The 18,548-nt window shown below is 36.6% G+C and overlaps 1 protein-coding gene across 8 annotated transcripts in view; it reads right to left on the bottom strand.

Moving 5' to 3' along the window:
* Positions 1–18,548, bottom strand: part of LOC150099845 (queuosine-tRNA galactosyltransferase-like) — a 529,602-nt gene that overhangs the window by 72,241 nt on the left and 438,813 nt on the right. For all 8 annotated transcript variants that reach the window (XM_090403530.1, XM_090403531.1, XM_090403535.1 and 5 more), the window contains one exon: positions 620–688. In XM_090403530.1, coding sequence (XP_090259656.1) covers positions 620–688 — 69 coding nt within the window. The remainder of the gene's footprint in view (positions 1–619; positions 689–18,548) is intronic.

The raw sequence follows: 18,548 nt of genomic DNA, 5'->3' as shown, positions 1-18,548 counted from the left end.
GCAATCAGATCGTCTGCTAGGGATCTTTCTTCTTGCTACATCCTCGTAGTCACCATTGCAAGTCTCTAGTTCATGCCTGATTGTTTTTACTGTATTCAGGGAGCATTGGGCAGCAGTCGTAATATCCTTATTTTGATGGCGGGCACGAATCATCATGATACAAGTTATTCTCTTCCATGATTCAGGTGGGTTCCAGCTATCCATCCTTTCTGACATCTTGTATATGAATGAAGAAGGGTCCAAACTTTTAAATGAAGAGAAGTGTGTGTTAATACATGTAACTTACGGAAAAATATAATTAATTATAAATATGTCAAATTTATCCCGAACACCCTGTATATATTATGATAATCTAAATGCAACTTAACATATTTAGCTATTGCCATTTTTTTATGTTACTAATACTATTAACAGATATAGAATTTCATATGTGATAAATATGAAATACAGAATTAAGATTCCAAAATCAGTTGTTAATGAATAAATCAGTTATGAATTCAATTTACAAATTAAATTTTTTCAGCTAAAAATATTAAATTAAATTAAATTGGTATAAAGAAAATGGTATAAAAAAATGACTTCATCTGTTTGCACTATACTTCAATTATGATGCCATTACCTCACTATCTTCATAAATATATATTCCTTGTTTAACTTTCTTTTCATCAACATCACAAAATGCAGCAACCTAGAGTACAAAATAAAATTTTGTTTTTAAGAGTATTTATTTATTATTTACTTAAGAACAATTTACAAAATTTTTTTAGCAATTTACCAAACAATTTTACCATTTTTTTACATATTATTATTACATATTGTAATAAGTCATGAAAGTTATGAAAACTACAAAAAAAAATGCAATTTCTCTAGATTACAGTATTGAAGAAATATTACTGAAGAGATAAAAGACAGAATTGGGTTGATGGACATAGATTTTTTATGAGTCATCATGGGCTTGTTAAAGGCAGGTTTCTTGTTTTAGCAAATCACACAACATGCCTTAGAGAAAATCACTTCATAAGATGAAAGAAATCCAGGTTACTTTGCAAATTGTGGTTTAAATTGGAGAGACTGTTCCTGTAAGTAGCACGAATTCTACAGAACAAAGTTAATTGTAACAGAACTGGCAGTATGATTATACATGGATATCATCAAACCACCATATTTATCCATCAGCATTAACAACATGAATCACCACAAAGAGTCACTGTTGTCCTCAGTGCACAACTATCCTTGTTATCCAGGTGATTTCTGTTTGTGTCTTCACTGAATGTATAGTGTTAAATTGCCTTCAATAATTTAATGAAATGAAATTATTGAAGGCAATTTAACACTATACAATTTAACACTTAAGTTAATGAAATGTCGACTTATAAATAACAAATTTTAGCTAGTAAATTATTTATTTGCATTCCAGTGCCTACATTAGTTTTCTGTTCCAGAAACTTTGGCATGAATAATGCAACAGCTATGGAAATGCAGAGATATAAAGCTGTGTATATTAGAAACTGCAAAGACCAGGCAAGGAGGGTGACTTGGTTGGTGAGAGTAGCTAAAGAGAGGTATGAACAGCAGTTAGCTAATGAAGCCAAAAAGAATCCTAGGGAGTTCTTTCGATATGTAGCCAGCAAAAGAAGAATGATTATGGAAGGATGACACTGATTGGAGAAAATGGTATAAAGACAGCTGTTGCAGAATGTGTGGTGGAGATACTTAATGAGCAGTTCATAAAGATCTTTCAATCTTGTGAATGTGACTTCATGGAGAGATTGAGAGCAGCTGATGATGGGAGTTGAGTAAACTAGATGTTAATAAGGCTGTGGGACTTGATAATGTATCACTGCATATTCTGAAGGAATGTGCCAGGGAGTTGACACCTGCCTTGACATATTTTTTTAATACGAGTCTTGCACTTGGTCAAGTTCCTAAGGAGTGGAAGGAGGGCAAGATTGTGCCACTTTATAAAGGAGGTGATCGAACTCAAGCATCAAACTATAGGCCTATCTGTGTGTTAGGTGTTGTGGTTAAGTTGTTGGAGAAGCTTGTGAGAACTAGGATCCAGAGATGGGTTGACAACAATGGTATTATCTTTGATGGACAGCATGGATTTGCTAAATGGAGGTCATGTTTTAGTAATCTACTTACTTATTACAATAAAGTGACTGCTTCCTTGTACAGAGGAGAAGGATACACAGTGATATACTTGGATTTTGCAAAGGCTTTTGATAGAGTACCTCATGATAAGTTGACAGTCAAACTAGAGCAGATGGGGCAGGATATTAGATTAGTGCATTGGATTGGAGACCGGCTATATGATAGGTATCAACAAGTTGAGTATGGGGGATGCGATATCCAGGAAAAGGAAAGTCACTAGTGGAGTGCCTCAGGGGTTGGTTTTAGGGCCATTACTGTTTAACTTGTATATTAATGATACTGGCGAAGATTTGGATGGAGATATTCAGTTGTTTGCAGATGATGCAAAGTTGGGACGAACCATAAAGAGTAGTGAAGATGTTGTGGCCTTACAAGAAGACTTGAATAAATTGAGTGATTGGGCACGGAAATGGGGATGTTGCAAAATGTAAGGTTTCAAAATTTGGAAAACAAAGATGAGATGCAGAATTTATGCTTGGTGAGAATATATTGTTGGAGGTGGAAGAAATAAGAGATCTGGGGGTGATAGTGGATAAGGATCTAAAATTTAGGGGAGACATCACCAAAATTGTGAAGACAACACAAAAGCTTCTGGGAATGATGTGGAGAACACTGACGTGTAGAAGCAGAGAGATTCTTGTTCCGTTGTATAAGGCTTTGATTAGGCCACACATGGACTATTGTGCCCAGATTTGCTCATTGGGTTTTCAGAAGGATGAAGAGATGTTGGAAAGGGTTCAAAGGCGACTGACTAAGGTAGTTTCTGACCTCTGGAATGTCGAGTATGAGGAAAGATTGAGAAGATGTAATTTGCAGAGTCTGGTGGACAGAAGGGAAGATAGAGACCTACAAGTTGGTAAGGGGTTGTTATAGGATCAATGGTGGAGAAGTTCTACAGAGAATAGTGGGAGATCAGGGGAGAACCAGAGGTCATCCCTGGAAACTGTATAAAGAAGGTGTGAGTAGGGGAGTGACAGGCAGGTTTTTTTCGTGCAGAGTTGTGAATGATTGGAATGCCTTGCCTGAGAGTGTGGTGTCTGCAAGGAGTTTGAGTGTGTTTAAGACAAGACATGATGAGATGTGCGTGTGATAAAAGGACCTCCCAGATGAGTCTTTGATTCCATGAGGTCTTGGGGTAATAATAGTAATATAATAATAATAATTAGTGGAAATTGGCTTCAAGAAGTCATTGAGATTCAAGATATGTAGATAACGGTTGACAGCAGATTGAATTTTAGAGGACATGATGCATGTGTTGCAGACCGCACATGCATTGCTGCCTTGATAAGAAGTACACTGACAAGTTGTATCACTATATAAACCACTAGTCAGGTCAAATTATTATTATCTTAGATCTCCAGGGAGTCAAGGACTCATTGAGGAAAGTTATACATCACCCAAACCAGCTGTAATACCTTTCTTTAAACTTATTCACAATAGATGCACTCACTACTTTAACAGGGAAACTATTCCACTCACCCACTGCTCTGTGTGAGAGAGAAATCTAGCTTTTACCCCTTTCTTAGCCATGAACAAACTAAACTTCCATGGATGTTCTCTCAATACCTTCCATATAACGAAAAATTTCATCTGATGATCCCCTATAACACCCATTCAGAAGTTAACCTGAGTCTTTAGTCCACATATTAGCATGTCCTCATAATCTAAATTCTATAATCCCAATGTAATCTTTGTATTCTTTCCACAGCTTTTTTATCCCCTTGGAACCTGGGAGACCAAATCTGCACACAGTAGTCCAGGTGTGTTCTTATCAAGACTTGTAAAGAAGCAAAATTACTTCCTTATCCTTACAAGTCAATTTTGCTTCAACGTTACAATTGAACTTGCACTGTGTTTGTAATTTTTGCTTATGTGACTGTTGAATTTCAAATTCCTATCTACCGTTATGCCAAGATCCGTAGCCTCATCAGTTTCTTATAGCATAACTCCAATACAGCAGTCCTCCCCCCAGTGGATACCTGAAACTGTAGATAGTACCAAATCCTATATACTATGTATTTTCCTATATGTACATACCAAGATAAAGTTTAATTTATAAATTACGCAAAGTTTATGTTTTAGATGTAGTTCCTTTTTTAAAATTTTTTTGTTTATCTGGAGTTTTTTTTATTAATTAATCTTTTCTTTTTGATGATCTTGCCTACATATTAAGTTCTTTCAGCTGTCTTACTTCCTTTTCTATTTCTTCTCCAGTTTTTCCTTGTAGAACAGTTGCATGTTTTTGCATTTCGTCTTGTATCTGTTCAGTTGTTATGCTACGTTCATTATTGGTAATGTCAACTGACGTTGAAATTACCAATTTCAACTGATGTTGTTCCATCTGTATTTGACTGTGAAAGTGGTTCCTGCAGATCTGGAATTTTGGGGTTAATTTCTAGCTGATTTGGTCACACCTTTGTGATTTTACCAAGTGTAGTTTGTTTAAAAGTGCCGTCTTTACTGGAACGAACTGGAAGATCTGGGAACTCTTTATTATGCTTATCTGATACACACACACACACACACACACACACACACACACACACACACACACACACACACACACACACACACACACACACACTATATATATATATATATATATATATATATATATATATATATATATATATATTAGGATAACCAAGCAATTTTATATGCTTGGTTATTTTAGCTCCTAATCCCAAGTATGCAAACAATTAAGTTTGCGCCTGAAACAAAGTTCAAGTCTAAAGATGGTACAACACCAGGGCAACTCATTGTAAAGGTGGTTAAAGCTTTGATCACTATTCTTAGTATTTTCCCATAATGTAAAGCACATCTCACTAGAAGATGTATACTGCAATGCATTATGGGTGGGGTCACTACCCAGACCGGTTTCGACCTTTTTTGAGGTCTCCTCAAAAAAGGTCGAAATGGGATTAGGAGCTAAAATAACCAAGCATATAAAATTGCTTGGTTATCCTAATATACAATATACCCAAGTTAAAAATTTATTCCCATATATATATATATATATATATATAGTGTTCTACTTGGCTTTACTGGTGCTCCCAATCTTTCAGCGAAAATTCTAAAAGGACAGGTGTTAACACAATGTTCAGAACTTTCACATTTCTGACAGGGTTTGAGGCATTGATTAGTGATATGTCTGATCTCCATGCATTTGCAACATTTACATTTGGGATAGTTATCAACCAAATGAGTATATGAATCACAATGCATGCACTGCCATTGCACTCTGAGATAGTTTACCATAACTTAGGTTGTACCGATGTTGACAAAATTTGGTACAGGCGTCTTCATATCCATTGTGAAGATAACATTACCAGAACACCAGTTTGGATCTTCACCTGATAAACCCTTTCATATGTTACTAATCTTATCCCATTTTGAGAATATCTGTATAAGAATTTCATTACTGTTCTCTATATATTCCATTGTAAATACAGGAATAACTGTGCTGCCTTAGAAAGTAGAACCGTGTAATAGTTTGTCCCTTTTTTCCACATCTTTAACTACAATTAAATATTTAATCTTTATCCAAGTGTAAGCAAAAAAGTTTGCACGTGAAATAACTTCACATCTGGGCAATTCATATATATAGAGGCTAACGACTTCACATGATTTGCATTAGTATCCCATAATGCAAAGCACATATCCTTATAGATGTATAATGCTATGCATTATGGGAAGGGTCACTACTCAGCTTTATTGAGGTCTCATCAGTGGGAGCCAGAACCAGAAGTGATAACAAGGTTGAAGTAATGCAGAGGTCACATTTCCATATACACACAGCCAAAAGGTGTCACACCTTCTTGACATCTTTAGTTTTACTTGCTGCATATTGAAAGAACTAGCCACCTCTCTTAATCTGCTTTCGCCTTACCATACTGGTCCACTCTTACTTGTGACTTGTAATACTCATAAGCTTGCTTCTCACTTTTCTCTTATATATTGTTCAATAACTATTTCTGAATCTTCCACACTTAATGATGCTATTCATCCATATAATTCTAACCTGGTTTACTACTTGACTGGGTATACAGACTGATATTGCTTACTTCAAATGTCCATTAACTATCTTTCAGCATTTCTACATCTTTCCTCTTCAGATTCTTATTCTGAGGAACCAGCATGGGACTGCTAAAAGTCACCTCCTCAGTTTGTCATAATTACCTGCTTTGTAATTCGACAAAGTTCCCTTCTTAACTGAAAATTCTGCATGTCTGACAATCCCTCAGGTCAAGACGACATGATCATTCTCCCAATTAAGAGACAACATGGTTACCTTGTTAATGTCAAGTTCTCTACTATCAATAGATCCAGCAATCTTGAACACCAAATCTCCACCATTACTTGTTGTCTTGGGTAATTATCTCTTAGCAATTAAGAATAGTTGCTATTCTTAAACCTGGAAAACCTTCCCAGGAGGCAAAAAGTTATAGACCTATTGCTTTATTCAGTTGCACCTATAAAATGTTAGAATGCCTTCTGTACAATAGATTGTCCATACCAATCATGCAACATGTCCCGATTGAACAAGCTGGTTTTAGAGAAAAAAGTGGTTGCTGTGATCAAGTGCTCACTTTAACATCATACATAGAAGCTGGATTCCAGAAGCAAGAAAAAACATGAGCTGTCTTCTTGGACCCAACAGCAGCCTATGATACAGTATGGTGTGAAGGTCTTATATACATATTTCTTAGCACTGTCCCATGTAAAAGGACTGCACGCTTAAGTTCCTCCGTGCTCACAGAACGTTTCTTTCAAGTTATATTAGGAAATAAAATGTCCTGACAACGAAAACTTAATAATGGTCTTCCACAAGAGTCAGTAACGGCACCCTTACTTTATAACCTGTACACGTGACTTGCCTGCTACCATCTCACGCAAATTCTGTTATGCTGATGACACTGTAATTGCCATTCGACACAAAAACATGAATCAGGCTGAAGAGGCACTTACACAAGATCTGAAAACAACAGGTGAATATTCTTATTTTTAGATATTATTAAAAGAACACGTAAGACCACAGTAATAACTTTTAATTAATAAAGGTACAGATATTTCATACTAAAACTAGTAGTACATCTTCAGTGTCACACAAACAGTTATAGGAATGGAATACAAGTAACAAACATTCGGTGGATCACCTATTAAAAAAAAATTGTTGCTGCGTGCTAGGAAATGATCGAAAATAATAATTAATGTTTAAGATAATTGTTTTTTTTATTGATTACATAAAATAAAAGTCTCCCAGATGAATATTACAAAAAATGAAGGCTTCAGCTCAATCCAGACAAAACAGAAGTATCAAGCTTTCACCTTAATAATCACATGGCAGATGTCACTTTGCATATCTGCTATGAAGAATGTTTACTACGACACAATGAATTTCCAAAGCACTTGGGCATGACCCTGGACCACATGCTCTCTTACAAGCAGCACCTAACAAACGTTTCTGCTAAGTTAAGAACCCGTAACAACATAATACAAAAACGAATAGGCACAACATGGGAAACAACAGCCGATAATCTACAGATTACAGCTCTTGGTCTAGTTTTCTCTGTTGCCGAATATTGCTCACCAGTGTGGCTAAATAGCACACATGTTAAACTTGTTGATAACCAACTAAACAATATAATGAGACTGATTTCTGGCACAATTAAATCAATGTCCATACACTGGCTTCCAGCTCTTAGCAACATTGTTCTACCAAGTCTGCACAGGACTAAAGCTCTCTTACAGGAGTATAAAAAAATCTTGGAGAACACAGTCCTACAATATGCTCAGATTTCCCAGACTTAAGTGTACGGTAATTGAGATCGGGACATCTACCACTACAATTAGCCCAACTACTACTACTACTACTACTACTACAATCTAACTTAGACCTGAAGCAAAAGTGGCAAGAAGAGCTTGATGCCTGACCACACCTTCCATGAAATTCCTGGACTCGGCTTAACAGAATATGAACTGGTCATGGTGTATGTGCGGACATGCTTTTTAAATGGGGTAAACGAACATCCCCACATTGTGATTGTGGAGCTCAAAGACAAACTGTGGACCAGATGATATCATTGTGATCCAAAGTTATCCTAGAGCAGTGTTTCTCAACCTGTGGTCTGCGACAATGGGACAGGTGGTCCGAAGAGAGACTTAAATTAATTAAATAAATATATATTTTTTAATTATCTAAACAAATTAAAATTGAATAAGTAAGTAAAAATTATTGAAATCAAATGGAGACTTAAAAAAACATCAAAATGTTCAAAGGTGGAAGCAATAAAACTATATTGTTGTTCACTTCACCCTTTTTATTATTCATCATTTTGCTGGTAAATTTGTAGTGGCAGAATGACGAGTAATAAAAGAGGAGTGAAGTGAACAACAATATAGTTTTATTGCTTCCGCTTTCCCTTGCTGTTTTGTCAGATTTGAAGTGAACATGTGTTATCCACATTTCAACCAATGGCTTGTTGTTTATTAATTTTAATTATTGAAGGTTTCCCTCCTTCAACCAAGGCTCAGTATATCTTGAGAAGTGCTAAATGATACTTGGACAAAGTGTGTCGTGAGTTAACCCCAGTATTTATATATTTTTCAGAAACATTTTTTAATAATGGAAGAGTGGCTTAGAACTAGGACTTTGAAAAGAAGGGCAAATGAAACAGGTGATGCTAACCCTAATTGTGATACACGTGTTGTAACGGCAAGTAAATCTGATACTATTAAAAAAAAGAAACAAGCAGTTCAAAGAAAAATACAGTAGGAAATATAACAGCTCATATTTGGAATTCAAGTTTACTTGGTGTGGAGATGAAAGTGAACAGAAACCTCATGTGTTTTGTGTTTAGAAGTGATGTTGAACGAGTGCATGAAACCTGCGAAACTGTGGCAACATTTAGAAACTAAACATTGTGATGTGAAAAATAAGCCAATTGAATTTCTTCAGAGACGCTTAGGGACAATTAAATCATGGGAAAGATATAGTTTCGGCCACTGGTTTGATTAATAGCAAGGCACTGGAAGCATCTCTTAAGTTTGCGCATAGCGAAAACATGGAACCTCATTCTATCGGGAAAAATTTGCTACTTCCAGCTATAAAAGATGTGGGAAAAACAATGTTCGGCAACAAGTTAATAAAAGATGTTGATTTGATTTCTCTTTCAAATGATACTGTCAGTCGCAGAATTAATGATATGGCAGGTGATGTAGAATCTCAGTTAATCGAAAGAGTTAAGAAGAGCCCTTATTATGCATTACAAATAGACAAGACTACTGATTTTACAAGTGATGTGCAGTTAATATGCTATGTCAGATATGTGTATGATGACAACATTCATGATGATATTCTGTTTTGTAGAACTTTGCTATCCCGAACAACTGGAGAAGAAATATTTCACACTCTCAATAATTTCATAATACACAAAGGGATCCATACATAGCAGTGGTGGCGAAACTTTTAATGTGCGCGTGCCAAAAATTTACAAATTGAGTTGCTGACATGCTGGGCAGTTTTTAATAGGGGAAAAATTAACAGAAAATTAATCTAGCTTAATTAATTAATTTATTTATAAATTTATAATATATATATTTATTTATAATATTTTATAAATAATTATTTATAATTTTATAAAAAATATTTTATTTTATTTATATTTATTTATTTATATATAAATTCATAATATTATTCAGTGTAAAATTGATTATTGTATTATTAAATTGATTTTAATAATAATGGGCTGAAAGAAAAAAAAACGGTAGTGAGAAAAATATTTATGCGTCGTAACTCAACATCGAAGTTAGCTGACTAGAGGAAGTAGCAGAAGGATGTCAACTTCGGCGAAACACTTCCCATATTTACTCAAAAATAAAATGCCCTCGTTTATAACTGGCACCCCTGATTTTATTTTACGAAAAAAGACATTAAAAAATATTGCATATGCCTTGTACACGAAAAATGTTTAAACACGTTCACTGCCATTCTGCAGATGCAAGAAAAATAAGTATAAATGGAATAAAGATGATGCTAACTAATGATTCTCATGTTCCCTGTCACAGTGTAGACTCAAGCAAAACCATATGTTGCACCGAAAACACACCATCTAACTAAAAACTATCGTCCAATTTTTCAATTTACATGAAATAAGTGTTTGTTTTAATGCATATGAAATTCTGGATGTCATTATGACAGATCACAAAGGCTGACTTCAAATAAAATTCTACCACGAATTGAAACATACCACATAATGCATGTGTGAGTTACCCTGCCAGCTCAAATGCAAACAAGCAGCAATAAAATTCAACCAAGGGTTGAAACTTTGTGTGAGTTGAGCCCCAGTAATGTGAAGTTCCGTCAGAATGATAAATGACATGCAGTCGTGAATGTGTTAAAAATAAGAAATATATAGTTAATGTTGTTATGACACTTCGGATGATATGGAATTCGGTTGAAGAGAATTAGCATTTCAACTCAACAATTGTCGGTTGTCTTTGGGTCGTGCGATCTTTTGTTAATACCACACCAATCATATGCACATCTTCAGATCTGCTCTCTGGTGTAAAACAAAACTTAACTTGTACGTATTGTAACAATTAAAAAAATGGTTAAATAATTTATAAGCGTATAAAAGGATATCACCTGTAAATCGTTGACGTGCCAGCAAAATTCTTCACCTCTGGCACGCATGCCATAGGTTCGCCATCTAGGATACATAGGAAAAGGTTGGCCACCAAAGGAATGCCACCAGAATTTAAAACTGTGCTATACAATGCTGTAAAGCTAGTTAATTTTATTAAGGCTCAACCGCTAAATAACAGGTTATTTTCAGTATTCTGCGATGAAATGGACAGTGAATATATACGACTTTTGCTTTATTCTGAAATTCACTGGATTTCCAGAATCAAAGTACTAACAAGGTTATTTCAATTAAGGCAAGTTGTTTTATTATTTGTAAATGAACATAATTCTGATTTTGCATCACTCCTTGTTGACAATGCATGGTTATCAATACTATCCTATCTTTCATACATTTTTTTTATGAAATTAAATGAACTAAATCTCTCCCTTCAGGGAAATTCTTTAACTGTTCTTGATGCCTACGACAAAATAAAGGCATTCGAGAAAAAACTGGTTTTATGGATTAATTATGTAAAAGACAGACAATTTGCACCTTTACCAACATTCCTTTTTAGCAAAAAATTATATTTTTGTTAATTCTGAGTTTCTGGAAAGGGTTTGTGAGCACCTCAAAAATCTGAATCAGAATTTTGAAACATATTTTCCGAATAACTTTTATAAGATATTTCTGTGGGTCTGCGATCCTTTTCAGGCTTGCAGTCACCAGAATGACTTTTCATTATCAAAAAAAGAACAGTTAATCGAGCTTTCGAGTGACAGTGGAAATAAAATGCAATTCCATGATCTTGGTTTGGCTCGATTTTGGATCTCGCCTTCAGTGAGAAGTGAATTTTCTGAATTATTTGAAGAAGCATTGAAAATCGTCATGCAGTTCTATTGCTCTTTCAAATAAAAACAAAATATAGAAATTGTCTTAGTTTCTGTGCCGATCTTCGACTGAAATTGACCAATATTGAGCGAGATATCCAACAACTCTGCAAAAGACGAAAAGCTCAACCATCTCATTAAAAGTAAGTAGTAACATAATTAGACCATATTATTCATTTGTTCAATAAAAATTAAAACTTTTTTCAATGATGATACACTTTTAATTGTTTACTTCCAATTAAGTACAATTACTTCCAATCAAAACATGATTTTAGATTTATTGTGTTATAAATAACACAGTTTTTCCGAAATGTTGGTAATTTCTACTTAGGTTTTTAAAAAATTTACGAAAAGTCAAAATGACATATAGGGAAAGAAATTAAAACACTATATTTATTTTTGAAGTAAAACGTGCTTGACAGAAGAGGATATAATGACAGCAATAGAAGTCGCTGGGTACAGCATTTTTCGGCAGGATAGGAAGGGAAAGCATGGTGGTGGAGTACTGCTTATGATAAGTGATGACTTATGTCCTCTAAGAGTGGAGAATTTGGAAGGCACTGGCACTAATGATTTTGAAAGCATATGGTGTGAGGTAAAGGTGGGCAAGACAGGATATTTAGTAGGGTGGTGCTACAAACCCAGGAGCACAGAGGGTGTGGCCCAGGAAATGTTTAGACAGTTGAGTTTCACAAGTGCAAGAAGAATGATTGTTATGGGAGATTTTAACTACAGTAGTATAAACGGGGCAGAGGAAGATGCATGTAGCAATAAGGGAATGGAATTTATAGAATTCTTGAGGGACAAATGTCTTAGGCAACATGTAATAGAGGGAACAAGAGGTTCAAGAGTTTTGGATTTAGTTATAGCATCAGAAGAGTTGATAATAACTGAGATGACATCTCTCCCACCAGTTAGAGAAAGTGACCATATGGTTTTGACTCGGAAAATGAATAGACATGCAGGAGTATCAAAGAGAAGGAAACATATGTTTTTTCGGCATTTTTCGGCAGGATAGGAAGGGAAAGCGTGGTGGTGGAGTACTGCTTATGATAAGTGATGACATCATAAGACAAGTGATTATAACAGTCTAAGACATCAACTTGGGGAAGTTTCATGGAGGGAGGAATTGGAAGGCTGGGATATCATTAGTGCATGGGAAATTATGAAAGAATATTTGTTAGCAGCAATGGTAAGTTGTATACCACGAGTGAACAAGAGGACACAATTTGGAATAAAGTGGATGACAAACAATATTAAACAGGAATTGCATGTGAAAAAGAGGCTATGGAAGAGATATAAGGAGACATGTGAAGAGAAGATGCATGAAGAGTATAAGACACAGCCAAGAGAGTGACTAATGTGGTAAGGAAGAGTCTGGCTGCAGGAAAGGTGCCCATGGAATGGAAGGATAGGAAGGATTTTTCGGCAGGATAGGAAGGGAAAGCGTGGTGGTGGAGTACTGCTTATGATAAGTGATGACATCATAAGACAAGTGATTATAACAGTCTAAGACATCAACTTGGGGAAGTTTCATGGAGGGAGGAATTGGAAGGCTGGGATATCATTAGTGCATGGGAAATTATGAAAGAATATTTGTTAGCAGCAATGGTAAGTTGTATACCACGAGTGAACAAGAGGACACAATTTGGAATAAAGTGGATGACAAACAATATTAAACAGGAATTGCATGTGAAAAAGAGGCTATGGAAGAGATATAAGGAGACAGGTGAAGAGAAGATGCATGAAGAGTATAAGACACAGCCAAGAGAGTGACTAATGTGGTAAGGAAGAGTCTGGCTGCAGGAAAGGTGCCCATGGAATGGAAGGAAGGTAAGATAGTGCCATCGCATAAGGGCGGTATCAGACTGGAAGTGTCTAATTATAGGCCAGTTTGTGTGTCATCAGTAGTTAGTAGGATCTTGGAGAAAGTAGTCAAGGACCGTATACAGCATTGGGCAGATGAGGGTAATGTTATCTGTGAGAGTCAACATGGATTTGTGAAGGGGCACTCTTGTTTTAACAATATGCTAGTCTTTTATGATAAAGTTACAAGAGCATTAGATGAGGGAAAGGCATATACTGCCATTTTCTTAGATTTAGCGAAGGCATTTGACAGGGTGCCACATGATAAGCTGATATTGAAGTTGCAGCACATGGGTCTGGATGTCAGATTGGTCAACTTTATTCAGGATTGGCTGTCCGATAGGTATCAGGGAGTTGTGTATGGTGGGGCAATTTCAAGGAAGCAGAGGGTTACAAGTGGGATCCCACAGGGCTCAGTACTGGGACCTATATTATTTAACCTTTATATCAATGACATTGTCAGTGGATTGCAAGAGGATATTCAGTTGTTTGCAGATGATTATTATTGTCTGGGAGGGATTATTAGTAATAGTGCAGCCCTGCAAGAGGATTTGAATAAGCTAGATAGATGGGCAAATGAATGGGGGTATCGGTTTAATGCAGCAAAATGTAAGGTCTTGAGGTTTGGGAAACATCGATGGGACACTGCATACTCTATGGAGGAGTTATACTGGAAGAAGTAGGGGAGAACAAGAGATCTGGGGTTGATGATTCATAGAAACCTGAATTTTAGGGGACATATTGCAAAGGTGGTGAAAGTAACACAGAGGATTGCTGCAATAATGAGAAGGACACACTGACCTACAGAGATAAAACAGCTATCATTTCGTTGTATAAGACCCTGATCAGACCACACTTAGACTATTGTTCTCAGATTTGGTCCCAGGATTTGAAGGGGATAAATTAACTGTGGAAGGGGTACAAAGGCGGATAACAAAGATGGTTTCAGGACTGTACAATGTTAGTTATGAGGATCGGCTGAGGGAATGTGGACTGCAGAGTTTCATGGATAGAAAAAGGAGAGGTGATATGATTGAGACTTTTAAACTGTTGAGAGGTGGTTACAGGGTTGACACTGGGGAGTTCTTTCGATTGGTTGAACAGCGGGAAGAAGTGATGACAAGAGGCCATCCCTGGAAGTTACGAAAGGAATCTGTGAGCAAGAGTGTGAGGAGTGGTTTCTTTGCATGGAGTGTGGTTGAACCATGGAATGCATTGCCTGATGGAGTGGTGAGAGAGAGAACGGTCAATGAGTTTAAGGAGTGGTATGATAGACTTTGTGTTTCTTAGGGGGGGGGGGATCTCCCCTCGATGAGTATTGATAGACTTTTGGTTTCTTAGGAAGGACCTCCCACGATGAGTCTTTTGACTACATGGAGGCCTGAATAATAATAATAATAATAATAATATTTTTGACATATTATACCATTGCATTCCATTCTTATGACTACATTATCTCTATCATCAAAGTTGCACTAATGCTTCTGATCTTTAGCCAAGTTGCTAAACAATGCCCCAAACTCCTTCCCCTTTTTCTGAATATTTCAAGCATTAAATACATAAACTGCAATAGTCCTTCATCCCACAACCTCCTTCACACCTTGTGCTGATTATCCCTCAATTTCAGAAAGTAAGAATCTATCACTCATTATCACATGATCACTCACCCACCTCTAATGTGCCTGCATCCTCCCCAAATACTCTACTTTCTCTGAATCTGCACTTCCAAACTGTCACTGAACAATACTTATAAAAGTATTGTTCAGTGACAGTCCTATCCCTTTTTCCCTCATCAAGCTCACTCTATATATCCACAAACTCCACACCATTCCTCTTGTGCAAACTATGCCTTAAATCATTTACAATCATGGCCCTTCTCAGCTTACCTCCATTATACAGTAGCAGCAGATTCACATTTACTTTCTCACTTGCTGTACCAGCAACTCTTCCATATTTCCTCATACACCATACCTGTCATGTACTAGATCATTTGCACTTACCAAAATAATCATCATTCTCACTTTTCCTCTCTGCATGCTAATGTCCTTGATTTCTGCCGCAGGAAAACACAATTTTGTCATGTTCTTCTCAAGTGTTCTTCTTTTCATGGAGTCTTCATACAACACTTTCTCTCTCTTTACCTACCCTCCCTCGTCTGTTTTTCATATTCTGCTTTCCCTTAGCTTGCACCTCTCTCTTCTCTGCTATACCACTGAATATCACACTTAAACTGCTCTCAAATAACATTAATATATACATGCTAAACAACAATGACCCAAAGCCACCGGTCGAATAGCACTGGAGTTAGTAATTGGGCCACTGTTTTGCACTCTTCTCCTCATACAGAGAAGAAAGAACATGAAAGGTCGTTGGAAGAGGCGAGAGTGAAGAGTGAGAAAGTGAGAATCGTCAGCATTTTACCTCGATATGATAAAAGTGAATTAAGAAGAAGGGCTAGGATGCAAACGATTTGATGCATAGGCTGTGTAGAAGGAATGGATGCAAGTTTTTGAATGTGTGGAGTGAGTCTGAGGGAATTTTGGATTTGTATAAGAGGGGACGGCCTACACCTGAATGCGGTTGGTATCAGGAGTCTAGAAAAACTAATAACTGGTATGAGACCTAACACAGAGAGTCAGGAAAACTAAATCATAAAGGGGAAATGGTGAGAATGTGAGTGTAAGAGAGAGAGAATGTTATGTAACTGTGTTAATGATGGGAATGGACTTTGTCATGAAAATGTTAACGAGGAAAGAATGATTTCGACTTTGTGTTCATTCGGTTCAGACCCATCAAATGTGTGCAAAGATGTCTACAAGTATAAGGCACTAGAGAAGAATAGAGATCTGCAAGTTGTCCAACTATGTCATACAGACTACAAACAAAAGTATACAAAAGAACATGAAGGTAGATTATTATGTCTGTACATGAATGCTAGGAGTATCACAAAGGGATAGCATTTGTTGTTGCCTTAGTCAATATGTTGGGACTTAAGATTGTAGGCATTAGTGAGACCTGGTTATCAGAATCAGACATACTAACTGGTATCAAGTGTAAAGGGAACACTAGTTTTAGGAAGAATAGAGAAGAGAGGAAGGGGCGTGCTGCTAATGATATCGAATGACTCGAATCCAGTTAGAGTTGAGACCTGTGATTGTAGTACTACTAATACTAACAGTATTTCATGTGACAGTGAGTTGTTTGAAGCCATCTGGTGTGAGGTTGAATCTGACAAGATCAATTACATAGTGGGGTGTTGTTACAGACTGTTGTTACAAACAACCTGGTGGATGGGTTGCTAGTAATGTAAAAATGCATCACCAAATAGAAAAGATGAGTGCAAAAAGAGTATCACAATGGGAGGGAAGATTGGATTTAATTATCCAAATATTGATTGGGCATCAGTAGAATCTCGTGAGAAGAATGAAATTGCGTTTATTGAGCTGTTGTGGGACAACTTCCTCAAGCAGCATGTGACAGAAGGAACTAGAGATCAAAGGGTGTCAGACTTGATTATAGTGTCAGAGGGCGTTTCAGTTAACTATTCTGCCTCCGGTTGGTGACAGTGATTATGCGGTACTCACTTGGGAAGTGATTAAGTTTATGAATGTTTCATTCAGAAAAGGTTACATGCTGAACTACAAAGCAGGAAATTATGACCAACTGAGGAGAATACTAAGTTCAGTGGAATGGGATCGGTTGATGGATGGGAAGAATATCGACAGTGCATAGGAAATACTTAAATGATGCAATATCAGAGTGTGTCCCAAGAGTTCGAAGAATAAATAGGGTAGGAGTCAAATGGATGTGTAATCTTATTAAGCAAGAGATTCGTAAGAAAAGGATGATGTGGAAGGAATACTGTGTACATACGTATGATGTCTGTTATGATATTTATAAGCAGCAGGCTAGAAATAGTCAACTGTTGTAGAAAGCAAAGTATGAGTATGAAAAAAACTGGCCCTGCGTGCTAAAGACAACCCACAAGAATTCTACTGATATGCTGCAGCAAAAGAAAGAATGAATATGAAAGAATAACTCTTCTAAATCCTGATGGCATATGGGTTACAGATGCAGAAGAGCTGGCTCAACTAATGAGTGCCCATTTTGTTAAAAGCTATCAACCTGGTATATGCGACATTGAGCTCACTGCTACCTCTTCACTGGATGAAGAAATTCAGGTGTATGAGGATGAGGTATTACAGCTGTTGCACAAATTGAATAAGAATTCAGCAATAGGGATTGATAAGATATCAGCATGTGTGCTAAAAGAGTGTTCAGCTGAACTTGCCATTCCTTTGAACAGACAGTTTAATATGAGTCTCAGAACAGGGAAGATTCCACAAGGATGGAAGGAATGTGTGGTAATTCCATTGCACAAGGATGGTGCAAAGACCGATGTATCCAACTATTGACCAATTAGTACCTCAGGAGTGGTAGTGAAGATTTTGGAAAAATTGGTTAGGGCTCGCATTCAGAAATGGGCTGACAGTGAATCTCTACATTGCAATGAACAACATGGGTTTACTAAGGAAAGGTAATGTTTAAGCAACTTGCTCACATTCTATAATAATAATACCAGTGAACTAGACAAGGGGAATGGATACACCATGATACTTTTGGATTTTGTTAAGGCTTTTGACAGAATACAGCATGGCAGACTGTTGCATAAATTGGAGAAAATGGGTTTCGGTTATAGAATATTAGCATGAATAAGAGGAAGGCTGAATGACATATCAAAAAGTGGTATGGGAGATGTGAGTCTGCAAGATTTAAGGTAACCTGTGGTATACCACAAGGATCAGTGCTTGGTCCACTGTTATTCAATTCATACATTAGTGATATTGGAAAGGATCTGACAAGCGACATACAGCTATTTGCTGATGATGCAAAGATAGGTAGGGTAATCAGGAATGCTGCTGATATGCAGTACTTGCAGAATGATTCAAATAGGCTGAAATTGTGGGCATGGGAAAATGAATGTCAGTAAATGTAAAGTCGTGCACTTTGGAAT

Source organism: Typopeltis vanoorti, chromosome 14 (genome assembly GCF_054136105.1).
Source record: "Typopeltis vanoorti isolate ZY-2024b chromosome 14, IOZ_Tvanoo_1.0, whole genome shotgun sequence".
NCBI lineage: Eukaryota > Metazoa > Arthropoda > Arachnida > Uropygi > Thelyphonidae > Typopeltis > Typopeltis vanoorti.
The sequence above is the reverse complement of the archived record's forward strand: the minus strand, read 5'-3'. Positions and strand labels throughout refer to the sequence as shown.